General features: G+C 36.2%; 2 protein-coding genes across 11 annotated transcripts; both read right to left on the bottom strand.

Annotated features, from left to right (window-relative positions):
• Nucleotides 1–244: 244 nt before the first annotated feature.
• On the bottom strand, nucleotides 245–2,667 carry LOC130730266 (protein CHUP1, chloroplastic-like). 2 transcript variants are annotated; one of them, XM_057582230.1, is made up of 3 exons: nucleotides 2,491–2,667; nucleotides 1,572–2,379; nucleotides 245–936 (listed from the first exon to the last, which is right to left on the bottom strand). In XM_057582230.1, the coding sequence occupies exons 2-3, from the start codon at nucleotides 2,376–2,378 to the stop codon at nucleotides 484–486; spliced, it is 1,260 nt and encodes a 419-aa protein (XP_057438213.1). In that variant the 5' UTR covers nucleotide 2,379; nucleotides 2,491–2,667; the 3' UTR covers nucleotides 245–483. The 2 variants fall into 2 exon arrangements, with proteins under 2 accessions (XP_057438213.1, XP_057438212.1); XM_057582229.1 differs by having other exon boundaries at nucleotides 245–951; nucleotides 2,491–2,666.
• Nucleotides 2,668–3,557: 890 nt separating this feature from the next.
• LOC130730265 (E3 ubiquitin-protein ligase UPL7) lies at nucleotides 3,558–16,220 on the bottom strand. Of its 9 annotated transcripts, none has more exons than XM_057582228.1 (15): nucleotides 15,640–16,212; nucleotides 15,347–15,469; nucleotides 14,650–14,890; nucleotides 13,862–14,451; nucleotides 12,083–13,060; nucleotides 11,654–11,988; nucleotides 10,500–10,778; nucleotides 10,284–10,396; nucleotides 9,462–9,589; nucleotides 9,273–9,365; nucleotides 8,732–8,854; nucleotides 7,529–7,645; nucleotides 5,358–5,447; nucleotides 4,875–4,971; nucleotides 3,558–4,154 (listed from the first exon to the last, which is right to left on the bottom strand). In XM_057582228.1, the coding sequence occupies exons 1-14, from the start codon at nucleotides 15,661–15,663 to the stop codon at nucleotides 4,888–4,890; spliced, it is 3,318 nt and encodes a 1,105-aa protein (XP_057438211.1). In that variant the 5' UTR covers nucleotides 15,664–16,212; the 3' UTR covers nucleotides 3,558–4,154; nucleotides 4,875–4,887. The 9 variants fall into 9 exon arrangements, 6 of the variants coding, with proteins under 6 accessions (XP_057438211.1, XP_057438208.1, XP_057438209.1 ...); XM_057582225.1 differs by having other exon boundaries at nucleotides 3,558–4,149; nucleotides 9,462–9,632; nucleotides 10,144–10,396; nucleotides 15,640–16,211; XM_057582226.1 differs by having other exon boundaries at nucleotides 3,558–4,149; nucleotides 4,878–4,971; nucleotides 9,462–9,632; nucleotides 10,144–10,396; nucleotides 15,640–16,211.
• Between the last annotated feature and the right edge of the window lie 837 nt (nucleotides 16,221–17,057).

Genomic DNA, 17,057 nt, shown 5'->3' with positions numbered 1-17,057 from the left:
CATTAGCAATGTGAGACTTACATTACAATCAATCCAACATCAAATTTATTTTTTGCCATAGTTTTTAAAGAAAGATGCTACACAATATCAATCTTGCGTAAGGTTGTGTCACCAATGCACCATGCACCACTTCTTAAACAATGATCCATTAACCATCAAATGGTGTGCTTAAGTGATAATATAGTGGGCAATGCTTGTTTCAGTTTTTTTTTTCTTTTTCCATACACAGTGATAAGCAACAGAATAAAAATTATGGACTCGATGAGTATTATTGAATGAGAAAACAGAATAATAGTTAGATCATTATGTATCAGGGAAAAGACATGGATGTAATTGCATATCTGTTGTTAAACATTTATCTGAATAGCCATACTCACACTCTCACTGTCCTGCTCCTATCCAAAGTAAGTTTCTGTCTTCTCTCTCAAGTGCAGACATGAGACAACTACATGGTAAATGGTATGAGATGGAGTGGAATGTAACTCAAACTATATCACTAGAGCATGACATCCTTGCAGGAACATGATGTTTCTCTACCCCTCTTGAAACAGAATGCCTCACTCTTGGCTTTTCACTTCCTTCCACCCATCTCTTTAGCCTTCCAAGCAACTTTTTCCTTTTCGAACAAGCACTGTATCTATGATGCTCCTCAGAGGAAGGAAAACTATGATGCTCCAAAGGGGAATGGTGGCGTAATTCATGCTCCGAGTCATAATGGATAACTTCATGGCTTCCTCCAAATTCCAGTTCTATATGGTTTCTATCCTGATTTTGTTGTTGTTGTTCTTGGTGCCTCATAAGGTCATGCCTTAGGCAAGCATTGGTCCACCGCAAGTGGATGAGTTCATTAGCTTCATCTGTTCTTTCCTTCTTGGTCCTCTCCAATTCATCCAGAAGCTGTTTGTATTCTTCCCTACTTACATCCCCTGCTTCAGTCTGCAAATGGAAAGCCTAACAATGTAATGATTAGGATGCTAATGCTAATAATCCTCCATCAAAGAAATCAAAGATTTCATAGAATCGTTTGGATACACGGGTACAGGTTTATTGGAGCTTGTCTACTAGAAAATGTACCAAAGAAGCTCCAATAAGTGTTCTTTGGTCTGGTCTACAACCAAACGGCTAGATATTCCAACAAATTGAGATAATCTATTTTCTTTTCTTGTCCCCCATTGAAAGCGGAAAAAAAAAACTCAATTGTTCTACTTTGATTAAGGGAACAAGAGACAAAAATAGGGACATAACCAATAACAGGCCACTATATGATTGATTAATAGTGTACACCTTAATCAAATTGAACTCATGAACACCCTATTCTATTATTGATTGTTGTTTATCTTAGATAGTGGATCTGAGAGACCTTTTAGATTTCAACAAGTCATGTTTGGATATCTATTAGGACCAGTGCAAACGGATGTTAATACCAGTGGAAATGGACGTTAGCACACACTTCAAGACCAAAAAGTGAACATAACTCTTCTTATATATTATAACGAAAGACGCTCACGTTGCACTGACTGATATCCAAACACATACTTAAATGATTGGTTTTATGTGTATCTGATGCTTACCTTAGACTCATGATATGATTTTTCTGCTATGTCAAGCTTCTTCTGAAGTTCATTCTTCTCATCCTGCAATAAATCTAAAACCCTTTGCAGCTCTCTCATTTCATCCTCTAATTTGTCAATAACATTCATTTTTGTTCCCAAGGCATCACGGTTTCTTGAAATTTCTGCTTCTTCCTCTTTGATCTTCAAAGCCTGCTCCTTTGTGAGGCGTGTTAGCGCCTTTGATTTCCTCATTAGCTTCTGAAGCTTTTTCCTCAGCATTCTATTCTCAGATTTCCAATACTCAATCTGTTCAACAACTCTGAGATATTGAACTGCGAAATTCTCCAATCTCTTATTCTCTGTCTCCATGGATGAAATCTCCCTATCCAATAAGTCCACGCGGGCGGTCTCCAGAGACATCATGTTCTTCATCTCACCAAGCAGAGATTGTTGCTCTTTCAAATCACAATACTGATCAAACTGAAAACGCAAGGCCAATTCTCTTATTTTCATACCTTCAATTTGGCTTCTTAGGCCAGAAATCTCTTGTTCTAAACAAAAAACACTAGCATCCATTGAGGTAGTACTGCATCCTTCATCTTCAATAGAAGCAAGGCTATGACTATGGCAACTTTCTTCATGCTTATGCTCCTGGTGAGAATTGGTTTCAGGGGAATTTGCATGATTTGCTGATAAATTAGAGGATAACCTTTTCTTTGTGCTGATCCAGGCATAGATGACACCAGCCAAAGACAAGGCCAAAGGAATACCAGCTTTGAGGATTACTGGCTTTATGAGTTCATGTTTTGATGCTGTGTTCTCCATTCTGAAGAAAAACAAGTTTCAGCAATTTTGTTAGAATTTTTTCCCTGTCAATTCCACTACCAAAAATCTGATTTTATTGCTTGTTATGTGTTTGAAAGAAGGTTTGGATTACCTGAGTTTGTGTCATTGGCACTGAGAGGGAACAAGAACTATGATGTAGCTTTTTGACCACCCTAAGAGGCATTCTACACCATCAAATGCCATCAACTCGCCCTCATGGTGCTCTTTGGAATCTAATTCTTTTCTGGATTAATAAATTTTCAAGGTTCTTTTTTTCCATGGGATATCATACATACGTAACGTTTTAATTTTCACTTGTTAACAAAGCTTAAACATGAGGGTATCCATTGGAAATTACTATGATGAAAAGTGCATTTCACAGTGTTCATCCAAGGTGTGAAATGTTTTGTCACCTCAAGAAAATACTGTAACGTTTTTTAAAGTATTCATTCATTCAAACTTTACTTTCTCTTCCATCTCATTTTCAATCATCTTCTATTCTTGTTACATTATCTATGATATCTCTCATTTCTTCCTTATGTCATTAGGCGGATGCATGGAGTATGAATGAAACATTATTCTTTTTGAACTGCTTTTGTTTTAAATATATTTTAGGTTAAATATGTTTTTATTCCTATAAATTCTTAAAATTTCTTTTTGGTCTATCATTTTAAAAATACATTATCTTTGTCTCAATTTTTTAAGCAGTCTAAGTTTAGCCATTGACATTAAACCGACAATATCAAGTTAAGTTATTTTAATAATGTTGACGTCAGACTATTTAGTCAATGAGAATGAGTTATTTAGTCCAAAATTAATCATAGACATCATTATTCCTTCTTGGTTACAAGACATCATCATTTAATAATAATGCTAATTTAACATGAAGGGTTAAATTTGAGCTACTTTAGAAAGGAAAAAAAGAGACTGAAAATTAGAGTAAAATTATAATATAATATTTTTATCAGGATTAAATATATATTTAACACTACTTTTTAACTCACTAACTCACTTATCTACCAAAAAAAAAACACTAACTCGTAATTGGTACAAATGGTAGAGGATGTATAAATGGCGAATTTCAGGATCATCAATTGATTCTACTGGTGTTTTGAGCCTTGGATCCCTATAGTGTATAAAATTCTCATAAGAGACTCAACATTCGTCTTACACCATCCATTCATATTCTAATAAGATATATCAACATTTGTATATATGCATTTTATTGGTGGGAAGGGGTGGAGAAAGATGTAACAGAATTAATCTCTACATGAAAGGATGAATGTTTGTGAAAATTTCACAGCACAATGCGAAGGAAAATTTCTCATAACCCCGTCACTTTTGATTGTACAATTATAACCTGTTGTAAGACACTAAAATGTTATTCTCAACGCCGTTTGCATTTACACACCCGCTTAAACAATTACTATAATATCGCTTCCAATATGAGAACGCAACAGAATCTCCATAACTGGGATAATGGAAGATTGAAGTAGCAGCCATGGCACATACTAGTTGTTTGCCTGCAGTCACTACTCTATTTGGCTCTGGAGTCTGGAAGCAACGATAAATATTCAGACTAGACCAGAATGCTATTTTCTTTTTCAAAAACAGCACGTCTGAAAGATTCCTTGGTCTAACTTGTGGTGCTTGATCTATACTGCCTCTTTGGAACATGATCACCAGGCTCAATAACAATTTACTTGACTGAAAGTTGGCATATAAAAGTCGCACAGACAAATAGACTATTCTCGAACTCCTTGAATAAGAACTAAACTGCAAAAGATTGCATGTGATTAATTAGACCAATAGCTGCATTAAATTTCTGTTAAGTCACAATCCAATGAATGATTTTTAGACACACATAATATAGATACAAAGAGCACCATGTGAAAGTGGGAGTGTATGAGAAGAGGGAATAGAAGGTCAATTTTACCTCTTAAGATCGCAATTAAGAAACACGCCAAATAAGAGAGAAGAATGTTTTCAGAATAAGGTCATTTGGACTTCAGACTTCCTATTTATATATCCCAGTAACCTTATTATTGAAACAGTTCTCTCTCTTATTTTGGCTTGTTTCTAAATTTCCCTCCAAAACTAAATGCTTGTCTCTTCAGAACATCTTTGATGCCAACATTATCTCCCAATTTCCAATGGATTTTTTATTGAATGAAATTAAGACATAAGAACTTTATTCACACTAGAGTGGGCACAGCCAATAAACAACCAAATACTGGAATACTTGAACAGCATAAAAACATGTCCTATTCTTGCTTTCATAATTTATCAACGTTGATGCAGCAGAAATTGGCAAGATTTCATTATATTATATATTGAAAAAAATACCAACCACCTCAAGCAAATCAATGAAGTTAAAATCCAGGACAGGTGAACAGAAGCATAGAAACATGCAATAATCTTGCAGAGCATGATTTATCAAAGCAGATGCAACAGAAATTGGGATGACTTCATTATACAATGAAAAGAAATACTGACCACCTGTAGCAAATCAAGAAAGTTCAAACCCTGCATTTGAACTGATAGCATATAGAAGCTTTGTTCTCAAAGTGCCTGAACGTTTGTATGTTGGAAGCTGTAATCATTGAAAGGAGAAAACCATTGTGAACAATTCAAACCTATGAAAAGAGATTTCCTTTAAAACCAACACTTTTGTCTCAATGACCTGGCTAAATCACTAAAGGGATATCCAAAATCCCATATACATATATCACTGTGACAAAAGTGTCAATATATCACCGAAAAACCTATCTATATGATATTTTTGGGTATGACATTTCCCCATGCTATACGCCATAACTTAGCCAACATGAAATCTTAACTTTCAAATATCTCAGCCAAATCCCAAATACATTTATTCATAGATTTTTTGAAAAATACTTGCAAGCAGGACCCTATCACACGAAATGTCTCCAAGCATATGGTCAAGAATGTGTTCCCCTATTACTCTATTAGTGGTACCTTAAGAGTATTGTAGCAAGTTGAAGCTGATGGAAGCCTCTCTACATCTTGTCCGCCAATCGTTGCCCAAAGTGGGACATCACATGCAACCTAGGTAAACAAAGAGAGCAAGTGACATCAATCAAGGAAATCAAGATATTTTAGTACTCATTAAAAAAAATGCATTACTTCCAGGGACTCTTCTAATTCCACTGTAGGATCAATGATACTTTAAAGGCAATAATAAAGAAGGGACAAAGGGCAGAAAAAGTCCTCAAAATCAAAAGCTTGCTACGAGAGGCCAAATATTTTCGTTCTTAAACGGATTATTGAATTCCAAGGTTATTAAAACCGGACCGGTAATTAAACCGGTGAGGGCACTGGTTCAAGGTTCACTGGTTCAACCGTAGTTGAACCGTGGTCCAACCGGTATTACCGATGTAAACTAAATAATATTATTTTAAAATAAATATATAATATATAAGGTATATAGGGTTGTTAAATTGAATAAAAAAAAAGAACAAATTAACAAAGCCTACTTCAAATATCATATCCAAACTTGACTGAAATGAAAAACAACAACACCATAACAATAACAATTAACAAAGTCCCGTAAAAAAACAATTAACAAAGTCTACTGTTAAAAAAAACAACATATTAACAATTTAGAGAGGAGAGAATCACAACCCTTAACAAGAAGCACTTCTAATTCAGCACTAAATGTCTATATCCTTTCCTGTGAAGTTTGAAAGTCGAACAAGGCTAATCCTTCAATCATTCAATCCCATTAATGAAAGCAACCAAGGCATATCATACGAGCATAGCATCAGACCCAGAGCATCAATTTTCTTTCCTCTAATTAGCCGTCCCCCACAAGCTTGATTTCATCACAATCACCTATAATCCCAAACCGAAATGCCCAAACAGAGATCTATAATTGGGTAAATCTATTTCTCATTCTCAGACCTTCTTTCTTTGTTAATAAACCAAGAATCAATTGAAGAGTAAAGAAAGAGACTGAAGTGAAAGAAAAGAGGAAGGCGTGGCTTGCAGCAACAGCGGCGTGCGGAGAACTCTGGCGACGGCGGCGCATGGCGCAACGGCAGATCAAAGGTGAAGACTGAAGAGGTTGAAGACTAGGGTTTGATTCTAGTTTTTTTTTTTCCAGGTTTGATTCTAGTTGGAAGACTAGTAACTCCCCTTTTTTTGTGGACTGGATGTATCCTGGGCTGAGCCCACCTTCCCAATTTGTCCAAAAAAAAAGTAAAAAACGCAAAAAATACCTTTTTTTGTTGGACTGGCTGAAACCGCCAACCGGCCGGTTTTTCCCGGTTTTGCCGGCTTTGACCGGTTCGTCCGGTTCAGCTCCGGTTTTCTAACCATGCGGTTTAGTGCTTACTTTGGACCGGCCAAGGGTCCGGTTCCTGGTTCGATCGGTCGAACCGGCCGGTCCGGTTTTAACAACCATGTTGAATTCTTAAAAAGAATGTCAAGATAACTGCTGAAAATGAAAACCTCATCCAAGAAGCAAAATAAAGCACTCTAGAAGCCCCTACTTGGTGAGGGTGATGCTGAACATCAAAGCCATTGGACTCGAAAATTTGCAAGGAATCCCTTCTCAGAAGGATAAAAGTAAAACTTTGGACTACAATGCTAGGTGATTGTTGCGCATGTAAAACAGAGTTCATCATGTCATCTTATTAGGTATTAGAAGTTAGAACCAAAGTGTTCCTTTCTTAGACTTCCCATTATGTTATTAGTAGAGCCTCAGAAAAAGCTTATATGGACATTTTAAATTTCTTGTTTCTCTTTCCAGCACTATGAATTAAAAAGATTTGGTTGCATGCATAAAATGTAAAAATATAGATTCTCGTTGTATTTTGGGATTTATAATGTTGAAAGTCGACATGGGGTAGGTAGACAATCTTTCAATGGATAGCAAGCAATTAAAGCACTAAGCATATATTATATACTGCTTAGCACATAAAAATCCATCTAGGGGAACAAATTATTCCAGGTACTGATTAGAAGTGTAAGGTGTTCTTCTTAACTCTATTGTTGTGCTTAATGTACTGCTCGAGTGAAGAAAAGTTACAAGCCATCCCTTATTTCATTACCAGAAATAAAGAAAATGGGATAATAGAGGTGCTAGAATAAATGATTTTAATACCCATAGATGGTCAAGAACATACCTTATGGATGGTAAAAGGTGGCTGCAAATATTTGAATCCAAGTAATGGAGCACGAGAACAGCTGGTGACAAATTTAAGAAGCATACAACGCTCTTCGGGTTCAAAACCTTTAATCACCTGCAAACAGTTGGCAGAAAGCAGAAAATGATTATTGATGTATTAAAATAGGCACCTGCATAAATAGCATGCATAAACTCTTCAATACGAATCATGAGGTTGAAAATAAAGGTCAAATGTCACATTCTTCAGTAATTGACATGCACAAAATTTACACACTAGCAAATTTGTAAGAATCAGGTACTAAGAGGAGACGTAATTCAACCTAATTCACTGAAAAAAAGAAAGAACAGAAGGCCTCTACTTGAAGAGGGAAAGGGGAAGAGGGTGACCCCTGATACGTTAACCAAAGGATTCACTTCATTAGTAATTCAACAATCTCAAACAGCAGAAAATATACAGAAACAACATTGACTCTTGTCAACCATCCAATTGTATTACCTGTATTAAATTCTAGAAGAACAAGCTATATCAAATTTTGACATAAAGAAATTCTCCATTATTGTTGAATGGAATCATTAAGTCCAACATATATGGAAATATATTGAAAATAATAAAATAAAAGGCAACTTTTTGCATCAAGTCAGCAATCCTAGTTTACCTATGTTAGGATCCAATTGTAAGGTAACATATGAGACTTGAGTCTCACATTGGAAGCATGGGATTCTAGTGTGGGGTTTACAAGGCATTGGACTCTCCAACTACAACACCTAGCTTTTGTGGTATTGTTTTCCCGAGGTTATTATCAATCGACACAGCAAACGAGCAGTGTGGGTGGTGATGTTGGTATTGCAGTGTTCACCCGGACTAGAGGGACTAATCAAAGGGCTACTGCACAACTGGCCCGCACGGTCATGGATTGGGATCCAATAGTTCTCCCAAGGTTCTTATCAACCTACCTTGTAACAATTCACTTTTTTGTTTTTACTTTTGCTTTGCTCCCCAAATTCTGGCATGTGTGGCTGTCAAGCAGCTCTTTATAGAAAATATGATAAACAGTCATGCATGCCCAGCTCACTTTTTCATGGTGCATTAGCCGAGTTTGAAGAAAATATGATAAACAGTCATGCATGCCCAGCAAGCAACTCTACAGAATTCAAAGTCGCACACACACACAGAGGTGCCAAGATATTATTAGGTACACACATGTGGTAACAATACCTCCCAAAAGATCTTGATTGTCCGACTTCCCTCATTGTAACCGCCAGTGTATCGCGTGTTATTTTTCAAATCATCAACATCAATATCGTAATTGCCACCTGAAAGCAACTGCAGTTTTGTATAACTCAGAAATATGGTAAACATGAACTTATCAAAAACATTTATTTCAAAGTGAGTCATCACGAGTTGGCTGCAGTTGATGAGTAAACAACTTAGAGTCTGTTTGATTCACCGTTAAAAGGTATGAAAACGGAAACAGTGACTCCGATGTGTTATTTTTCCTTTTTCATACTTTCTAACGGTAAACCAAACGGCTCTTAATCTTGATGCAGCCACTCTAGCGAAGACTTTTTCTTCTCTTATCATGACAATCTTTTGCACAAATAAAAAGACTACTTCAACACTGATACATTACATCATTTGATTAAATACAGAATTGTGTCACCGAAATGATTCGTTGCTCTCTATGCACAAGAGAAGAGGAACAGTAAACTCACAAATAAAACACATTTAGCAAAGAAGATACCTGATTAAATTCATTCGCATTGAATAACTTCAACCAGGATGGAGATACAAGATCAGTTAATCCTCTATAAAATGCATTTGAAAAGGGCAGTATCTGCAGTTACGACATTGTTACGTATATTATATACACCCATGAATCATGATACAGAAGTGAATAACTTGCATTTGACTATAGTCAATGATGATAAACCTGTTGATTAAGTTTGTAGTCTGCCATTGCATGGATGTACTGCATCTTGTTCTCATTTGTCACAGAAATATCTTTGCCGCCAGACTTGAGCTCAACCACATGCCTTTTTCCAAATGATTCTTCAGTAACTGTGAAATCAAGACAGAGGTCCTTGACATCACCATCATAATTCTGCATGAATGAATATGTGAACCTTCCGGTGGAATGCTAAATTGCAAGAAAAGGCATACACAGTATCTACTGAGTCAAACATGTGCAAGTTAATTCAAAAAATGAGACAATGACTAGTACTCAAGGGAAGAATAATCCCAATCCGAAATTAAACCTAACATAGTGAAGCAATTTAGATCATGTTAAAGCATTTTAAGATTTCATGAATAATATTTTTATTTTAGTTAATATTATCCAGCTGCCTACCACCAAGACACTGGCTCTCTGAGCAAAATTAATATTAATATACAATGTTATTGATGCTTTAGTAGGATTGCGGATGAACGAGGCTCAACTAGAGAAGGAGGAATATTGTATATTGAGAGCCAGCATCAAACCAAGTAAAAATTCAAAAAACATGGACCCGAGCATAAAACGTGAGGGATCGTGAAAGTTCCTGATTAATTTTGAGAAAGAAATTCTAAGAAAGAGAATAAAAACAGCATGTGTATGCCTCTTGGCTTGGGTTTACCTTGACATACATAAGATTCCTGTATAGCTCTGGATCAAGTGTTGACAATTCATCCAGAAAGCTATATCGTCCTAATAACTTTTCTACAAAAACATGCGAGAAGGAGTAATCAAGCAATATTCCTTCATAAAGAGCTTTACCGACTACTCTTCCAAGGAACTCAATCATCTGAAAACCATTGTCCAAATATCTTGCAGATGCAGTTGGAATTAGCAGCCTGTCTGAAGTTGAGGTTTGTGTAAAAAGTCCATATCTAAGGCAAAAGGAAAAAAGTTTCAGCCTTCAAAAGCCCTCCTGAATGAGGAACTAAACCTGAAACAAATGCAAGAAAATAAAAAATAACATATAAAACTTACTCAGGGGAAAATGCAGCTTTTGATATGTCAGTTAAAAACTCTTTAGATAATCCTCCATAGTCTAGACCAGCTTCCAGAAGGCCAGATTCACTGACAAATGATACATGGATGGATGACTTCAACCTTGGTCCAAGGGAATTTAATTGCCGAAATCCATCTTCAACAATATGACCTCGACGTACTACTATCTCAACGGCTCGTGAACCAGGTTCAGAAATTTCACCAGCCATTTTTCGGGAGGCTTTATCCATCTTGATGAATTCACGGAACATCTCAACTCTATTTCAGTAAGAACTAAGTCATAATTACTTTCTATTAGAGACTGTATACTGTGTTATATCAAAACAAATGCTTATGGTCTTGATGACATCTCACAATCAAATCAAATACCCATCTAAAAAACCCTTTACTATCACTGTGAAAAGAAAATCCAATTGAATTACATTGATCCACACTCTCATTGACAACCTTTCACCCTTTAAAAAGTTTATTCTAGTTGATTTTCTTCATTTAAGGTTTCTTAATGCTTAACATATAGTGTATAGTTCATAAATAAATTACTACTCAAATAATAAAAAATATGAAATATCCATTATTTCATGAGATACATGAGGAATATTACTCCAAATGATTCTCCACACATATATTTTACGATAGTTTGAGGGATGGCAAGGACATATTAGCAGTAACTTAAGTTGATAATAGTTCATTGATTAATTACCAACTTGACCCACAATAGCTGAAGGAACAAAAAGAATAACTAAGGTGAGGATACACCTAACCAAAAAAAAATTATGTGGTAAAGATAACCTGAAATAGTTTTGCTGAACTAATTGAATTAACAAAGACAGCCAAACTAAGATTAACTTCTTTTTATAACATTTGTACTTTCTACCAATATGAGAAGAAAATGAAAAACTAATGAATCAATTCATGCTGGATACAGCCCTGGTCATTAGCTCTTTTCCCTTAATTTCCTTCTGAAGCACCGATTGAATGTGAGTGTGACAGTGGAAATGTCAAGGGGATAATATTTTTTTTTTGGTAAGCGTCAAAGGGATAATATAAAGTATAGAATAGCACAATTGCATAATAGAACAGAATTTATCACTAGAAGCAAGGGTCCTCTTCGTTGTCACAAATTTAGAAGTTACCTCTCTTCAAAAGGGAACACATGAGGAGTCATGGTGATAACGGAACCTACACTCAGGGAGGCTGATGAATCATCAAATCTCAGGTTGGCTGATAATATTTCATGAGTTCTGGCAGCAACAGCAATTGGAGGCCGGCTTTTTCTAGCAGGAGAAAGCCACAAATCAGGAGGACAAAAAGGGTGTCTGCAATCCCTTTCATACATTAAATGTAAGCATCTGACAGCACAATCCATGAGGAACCCATTATGATGACTACTAACATGGGACAGGCCATTATACACTAGGGTATTCAGCATTGATGCAATTCTTCGTTGCTGCTCTAATTTGAATGGAACCTAGCAATGTCATAAAATGGTCCAGCAAAGTGAGGTTCTGAAAATGTGAATTCATTCGCAAAAGGGCAAGGACAGAAGAAAATTAAGCACTTACCTGTTTCTCATAGAATTCTATGTCATCAAGAACTAAAAGCAGATGAGAATAGGTCGCGCAGAAAAGATGAAGCAAAGAAAACATATCCTTTGGAATGCCCTGTGGGCCATGCCTCATAGGTTCTACGTCCCATATATCTGATGAATCCTCATTCACTCTGCTGGGCTCAGAGTGATTCCCAGTGGGATCTGTATCACCTGTTGCAGTTTGTGACTTGCCCGTAAACTTATGAAGTACGCTGACCCACTTATTAGTCCCATCTTTACTTACCTGTTTTTGCATCTTCTCTAAAGCTTTTTGTTTTACATTTCCACTTTTGTGATTATCAGAAATATGTTTGTCTCCAGAGATAAAGGAAACCTCCAGTACACCCCACAATTTCACAAGAAATCCAGGAGTGAACGATAGCATATTGAGGACTGGTAATGAGCCACGAATTGGACTCAAGACCGAAAAAATTCTAATTAAGTTGGAGTAAAAAAGTGCAATATCACACAAATCTAGCTTCCCCAAAGATTCCACACTATTTGAGAGCAAAGTCTCAGCCTTGTTGGAGGCATCTCTATTTATTGATGCCAAAAGATTTGTGAGATGCCACTGCTGACAAACAGGCCTAAACTGATCCATGAATGACATTATTAATGACTCATTTGTTGCCTCACCCTCATGTCGAACCAAATCAACTGGCTGCCTTGAGCTTTCAACATCAGTTTGAAGGGCCTTCCTCTTCCTAACCCATCCAATATTATCAAGACAAGCCAGTAAGCTTTCTGCTAGAATGATAACAACATGGACATATAATGCATAGTTTAAACCTTGATTGAAGGATCCAGAGTCAATAGAATCATTCTCATTCCCCCTTGAAAGGCATATGATGTTAGCAAGAGCCCAACCAACTGGTGGAATTGCCTTGAAAGAGACAACATTCTCTGACTTGTCCAACTCTGACATCTCCATTAAAACATTCTCTTTCAAAATCTGTCATCACCTGTCAGAGTTTGATCAGTCTGATATGCTTGAACAATAAATCATAATCTATGAAGTCATATAACCTTATGAATGGAGGCCTATGCTTTATGGAAGGCATAGTAAACTTCAAGTTATAAAAATTCACGGCTCATAATTCTAATTTCATCTATCAAAGGAAAATGTCATCTTAGTAAATTAGAGGTTGACCTTCACCATGAATAATAAAATTAAGGGAATGTGACTATACACTGGAATATTATAAAAATAATTAGGGGAATGATTATATATTGGAATATTATAGAAAAAAAGTAAGGAACCATTATATATCAAACCACCATTAAGAGTTTTCTGATTTCTCAGTTCAGAAGTATTGTAACTATATATTCGCACATATAAATAGTCGGAAAATAATAATTAGGTACCAGATTAAAAAAAAGGCAGAACAACTATTTGTATCGCCATCCATTATGAAATAACAGATGCTATAAAATACAAAACTTAGCTATTTGGAATGAAAGGCTTGTCTACAGTAAACTTAGAACTACAACATCAAACAAATTACTTATGCAAAGAAAAATCCAATGTGCACACAGAATAATCAAGAAAAATCCAAAGTCAAAATTTGGAACTACTTCCATTAAAGAATACATATGGATTATATTTGCATGATCTATTGGCGACTTCAAAAAAAAGAAAAAAAATCAAGAAGTTCATACAGAATAAAAAAGAATAAAAGAGACCAAGTTGTCATTAAAATAAAAGAGTAGAGTCATTTTGCAGGTGAAATTGTTCTACTCCAATGATTCTTACCAATAAATTCTGGAAGCATGGGAACAAAATAGATTTGTGCTTCAAAGCAGGGAGGAGAACAGGTGGAAGATGTTGCACAAGCCAAGGAATAGTCAGTAGATATACAATATACTGCTTAACAGCATGGTTGACATCCAGCATTCCAGGCCCTTCGACATTGAAGTTTGTCAGATGAAATGGCCGCACAGCTAAAGTTATTGCACTTGTTGTAATGAAAAAGTTTTCGTCTGCCTGGGTGATAATTCTAGACTTAGAAGAATAATTATCCAATGCACTAATATATCTGGCAATAGAAACATAACTACCACTTTTACTACTCCCCAAGAACTGAATTAAATCTTTCACTGCTAAATCTGCATCTAAGCGATTGTCATCTGTAATGCCTTTCCATCCTTTCAAATCAGTTAACATAACAAGGACACGCATTGCCAGGGATGTAACAATAGTAATATCTTCAGCCCCTGAGTTGCATTCACTAAACTCCGAAAGAATCAGAAAACCAAGAGAAGTCAGCTGCTGCACCTGGTAACTCCATATTCTTCTCTCTTCAGTTGTACCAATTGCCAGAAAGCAATAGTTCTGCTTTGAATCTAAACAAAACAAAAATATCAAGTAGAAATGTATTAAGTAGGTATGTTAAACAAGAATAAAAAAAGGTCCTATGAACTTTCAAATCTGAGAAAAAATAGAGCAACAGAAAGTATCTGGCATGCTATCACACTAAAATGAGTAACATAATTAGAACGTGAACTTGAAATCCAACAAAAGAACATCTAAACGAAATATACCAGAAGATTTCAGGCTTTCCAAAAGGATTGTAAAGCAAATCTTCACAGAGTCTATCTTCTTCCTATGGATCTTCTGATGCTTAGTTGAGGAGCTTATCATAAAGAACAAAAATGGTCTCAACAAATTGTCTGAAATCCAAACGGCTGTCTTCACCCCACTATAATTATTCACCATTGTCTCCCACTCCTGCTGAAGCTGCAAGGAAACCATCTTCATAACCTTGAAGCGCCTCCATACCCTCTTTTTCAACATTAAGAAAGAGACGTTATTTCTCCACAACAAGTTTCAACACAAACACGAGATTTAAATGCAAACAACGAAGAGATTTACAAACTGCGGTTCATAACTTTCTAATGTCAAGTTTACCATGAAGTAGGCCCCGGGTACACAATATTGGACTCATCAATTGAACAAAAATAGAATCGAGCATTTTTACCTAAAACTAAAGCATCAAGCGAAAGAACCTAATAAAACTTTAAGACTCACCCTAAGTGAACTCATGCATCTAAACCGGAGAACATACCATAAAGTCATAAACACACTATCCAATATCAATGAAGCTATGTTTGAGATAGAGCATTTTGATTACAGTCACAAAGACAAAACTGACAAAATCACAAAAGTAGATTGCTAATTCGATTATAAGAAACAATAGCAAGTTCAATATGGAAATTTTCCTATGAAAAGATGATGGACCTGAATGAAGAGAGCAGCAGCAGCAGCGCGTTTTGCATAATTGCGAAGCTCTCTTTCGCGGGAGACTTTCTGGAGAAGATCATCCCTCGTTATCTCCTTCGCACTCGCTCCTCTCAGTGACACCTGAAACAACAACAACAACAACCTTCAATTATCATCACAATCGAAACAATAACAACAACAATCCATGGATTAAAGTGGTTAGAAAATCGAAGCTCGTGGTGTTTGCCGATGCAGAATGCAAATGATCGGTGAGAGGATCGAGGAAGAATGGTGTAGAATGATTCGATTACCTGGTGTTTACGAGGAGCGTCCATGGAAATCAGGAACAGAGAGGCGAAGGGGAAGGCGGCGACGGTGGTTTCAACGGCGGAGTGTGAATCCCTCTTCTGTCATCGCGTTTTGCTTTTTCTGTTCTTCTCTGTTGACGAAATTTTCTTCGCTTTCTTCAATTCAAGTTCAATTGTGGAAAAAGAGAAAGGAAGGAAGAATAAGACGAAGAGATTAGAAGTGTGTTTTACGTTTGTGCTTCCTAAAGTTGACGAATAATTACGGATTAGCAGACAAAGAAGAATAATCTATAGCTAATTAATCAATGATTAGTGTCAGACAAGCTTCTCCTTCACTACCACTGGTACTTGAATTGAGAAAAAATATTTGTATTAACTATGTTTTTGGTTCCACTAAAATATTATAGGTTTTAATTTAGTCCCTAACCGACATAAGAAATATCTCTCATTCATTGTCGTGTTTAAGAAATATCCTGCTTTTAGTTCTTGTCGGTAGTTGAGCTCCGATAACTTTGTCGAATGTCATCACTTGTCCTATATGCCACATCCACCTGTGTAAAGTGGAGTTGACATTGCATCCAAGTATATTTTTAAATTAAACATGAGACTACATCTACATAATTACGAGTAATAATTAAAATAAATATAATTATTAATAAAAAATAAAAATAAAAAACAAAAAACAAAAAATTTCTAATGTTAAAGATTGGAATGCTCCTTAAGTGTAAACTAGTAGAGAGATTAAAAGATAAGAAGGACATGTCATAGATGTGACATGTGGTTTGATATGATCAGAAGAGAGATTGCGAGAAAAAATGACGCTCTAAACTGGACACATATCATTGCTAAATTTCCAATCCTTAATAAGCTAAACTAATTTAATTCTTAAGAAAACCTAGTCTTCACCCGAGGTTCATTATAATCATCACAAAGCCACCTTTGTGTGCTTAACCCACCAGTCCAGCAAAGTTACCACCTTCAACTCACCATAACCCCCCTTAATCACCAAAACAACCACCATCCATGTCACTCAAAGTTCTAAATCCATCGACGTTGGTTGCCCCAACCTTAGTCAACAATCATCATTTGCCTCATCGTTGAGCATTGAAGAATCTCATAGGAGAATTTTCAACGTCACAAGTTTTCATTGTCGTTGTGAGCCTCTACCAAGCTCAACTGTCGAAGAGTAATCTTCGTTGCCTTTCCTAACTGTGCCCTTTGAACACCGTCGTTGCAATTCCTTGTCATGCCCCCACCGAGCCACCTCGTGACTAATGAAACACTAATAAGCAAATGAAACCCAGAAGGACCAAATGAAACGTAGATCCATAAAAACTACTAAGTACAACATACGACGGTGCAGAGCGCATTTTCAAGGAACTTTATCAACTATTTAAAATCGTTGGTGTTTCCATATCTAA

Source organism: Lotus japonicus, chromosome 1, assembly GCF_012489685.1.
Source record: "Lotus japonicus ecotype B-129 chromosome 1, LjGifu_v1.2".
NCBI classification, from domain to species: domain Eukaryota; kingdom Viridiplantae; phylum Streptophyta; class Magnoliopsida; order Fabales; family Fabaceae; genus Lotus; species Lotus japonicus.
Note: the sequence above shows the minus strand (reverse complement) of the source record. Positions and strands in the feature narration are given on the sequence as shown.

Coding starts and splice junctions, on each gene's coding strand:
- LOC130730266 (XM_057582229.1), bottom strand. CDS start 2,378: ATGGAGAACACAGCATCAAAACATGAACTCATAAAGCCAGTAATCCTC. Junction 952..1,571: donor AATCATATCATGAGTCTAAG/GTAAGCATCAGA, acceptor TTACATTGTTAG/GCTTTCCATTTGCAGACTGA.
- LOC130730265 (XM_057582225.1), bottom strand. CDS start 15,663: ATGGACGCTCCTCGTAAACACCAG. Junction 9,366..9,461: donor ACTACAAACTTAATCAACAG/GTTTATCATCAT, acceptor TCGTAACTGCAG/ATACTGCCCTTTTCAAATGC. Junction 4,972..5,357: donor CTTGCTACAATACTCTTAAG/GTACCACTAATA, acceptor CAATGATTACAG/CTTCCAACATACAAACGTTC.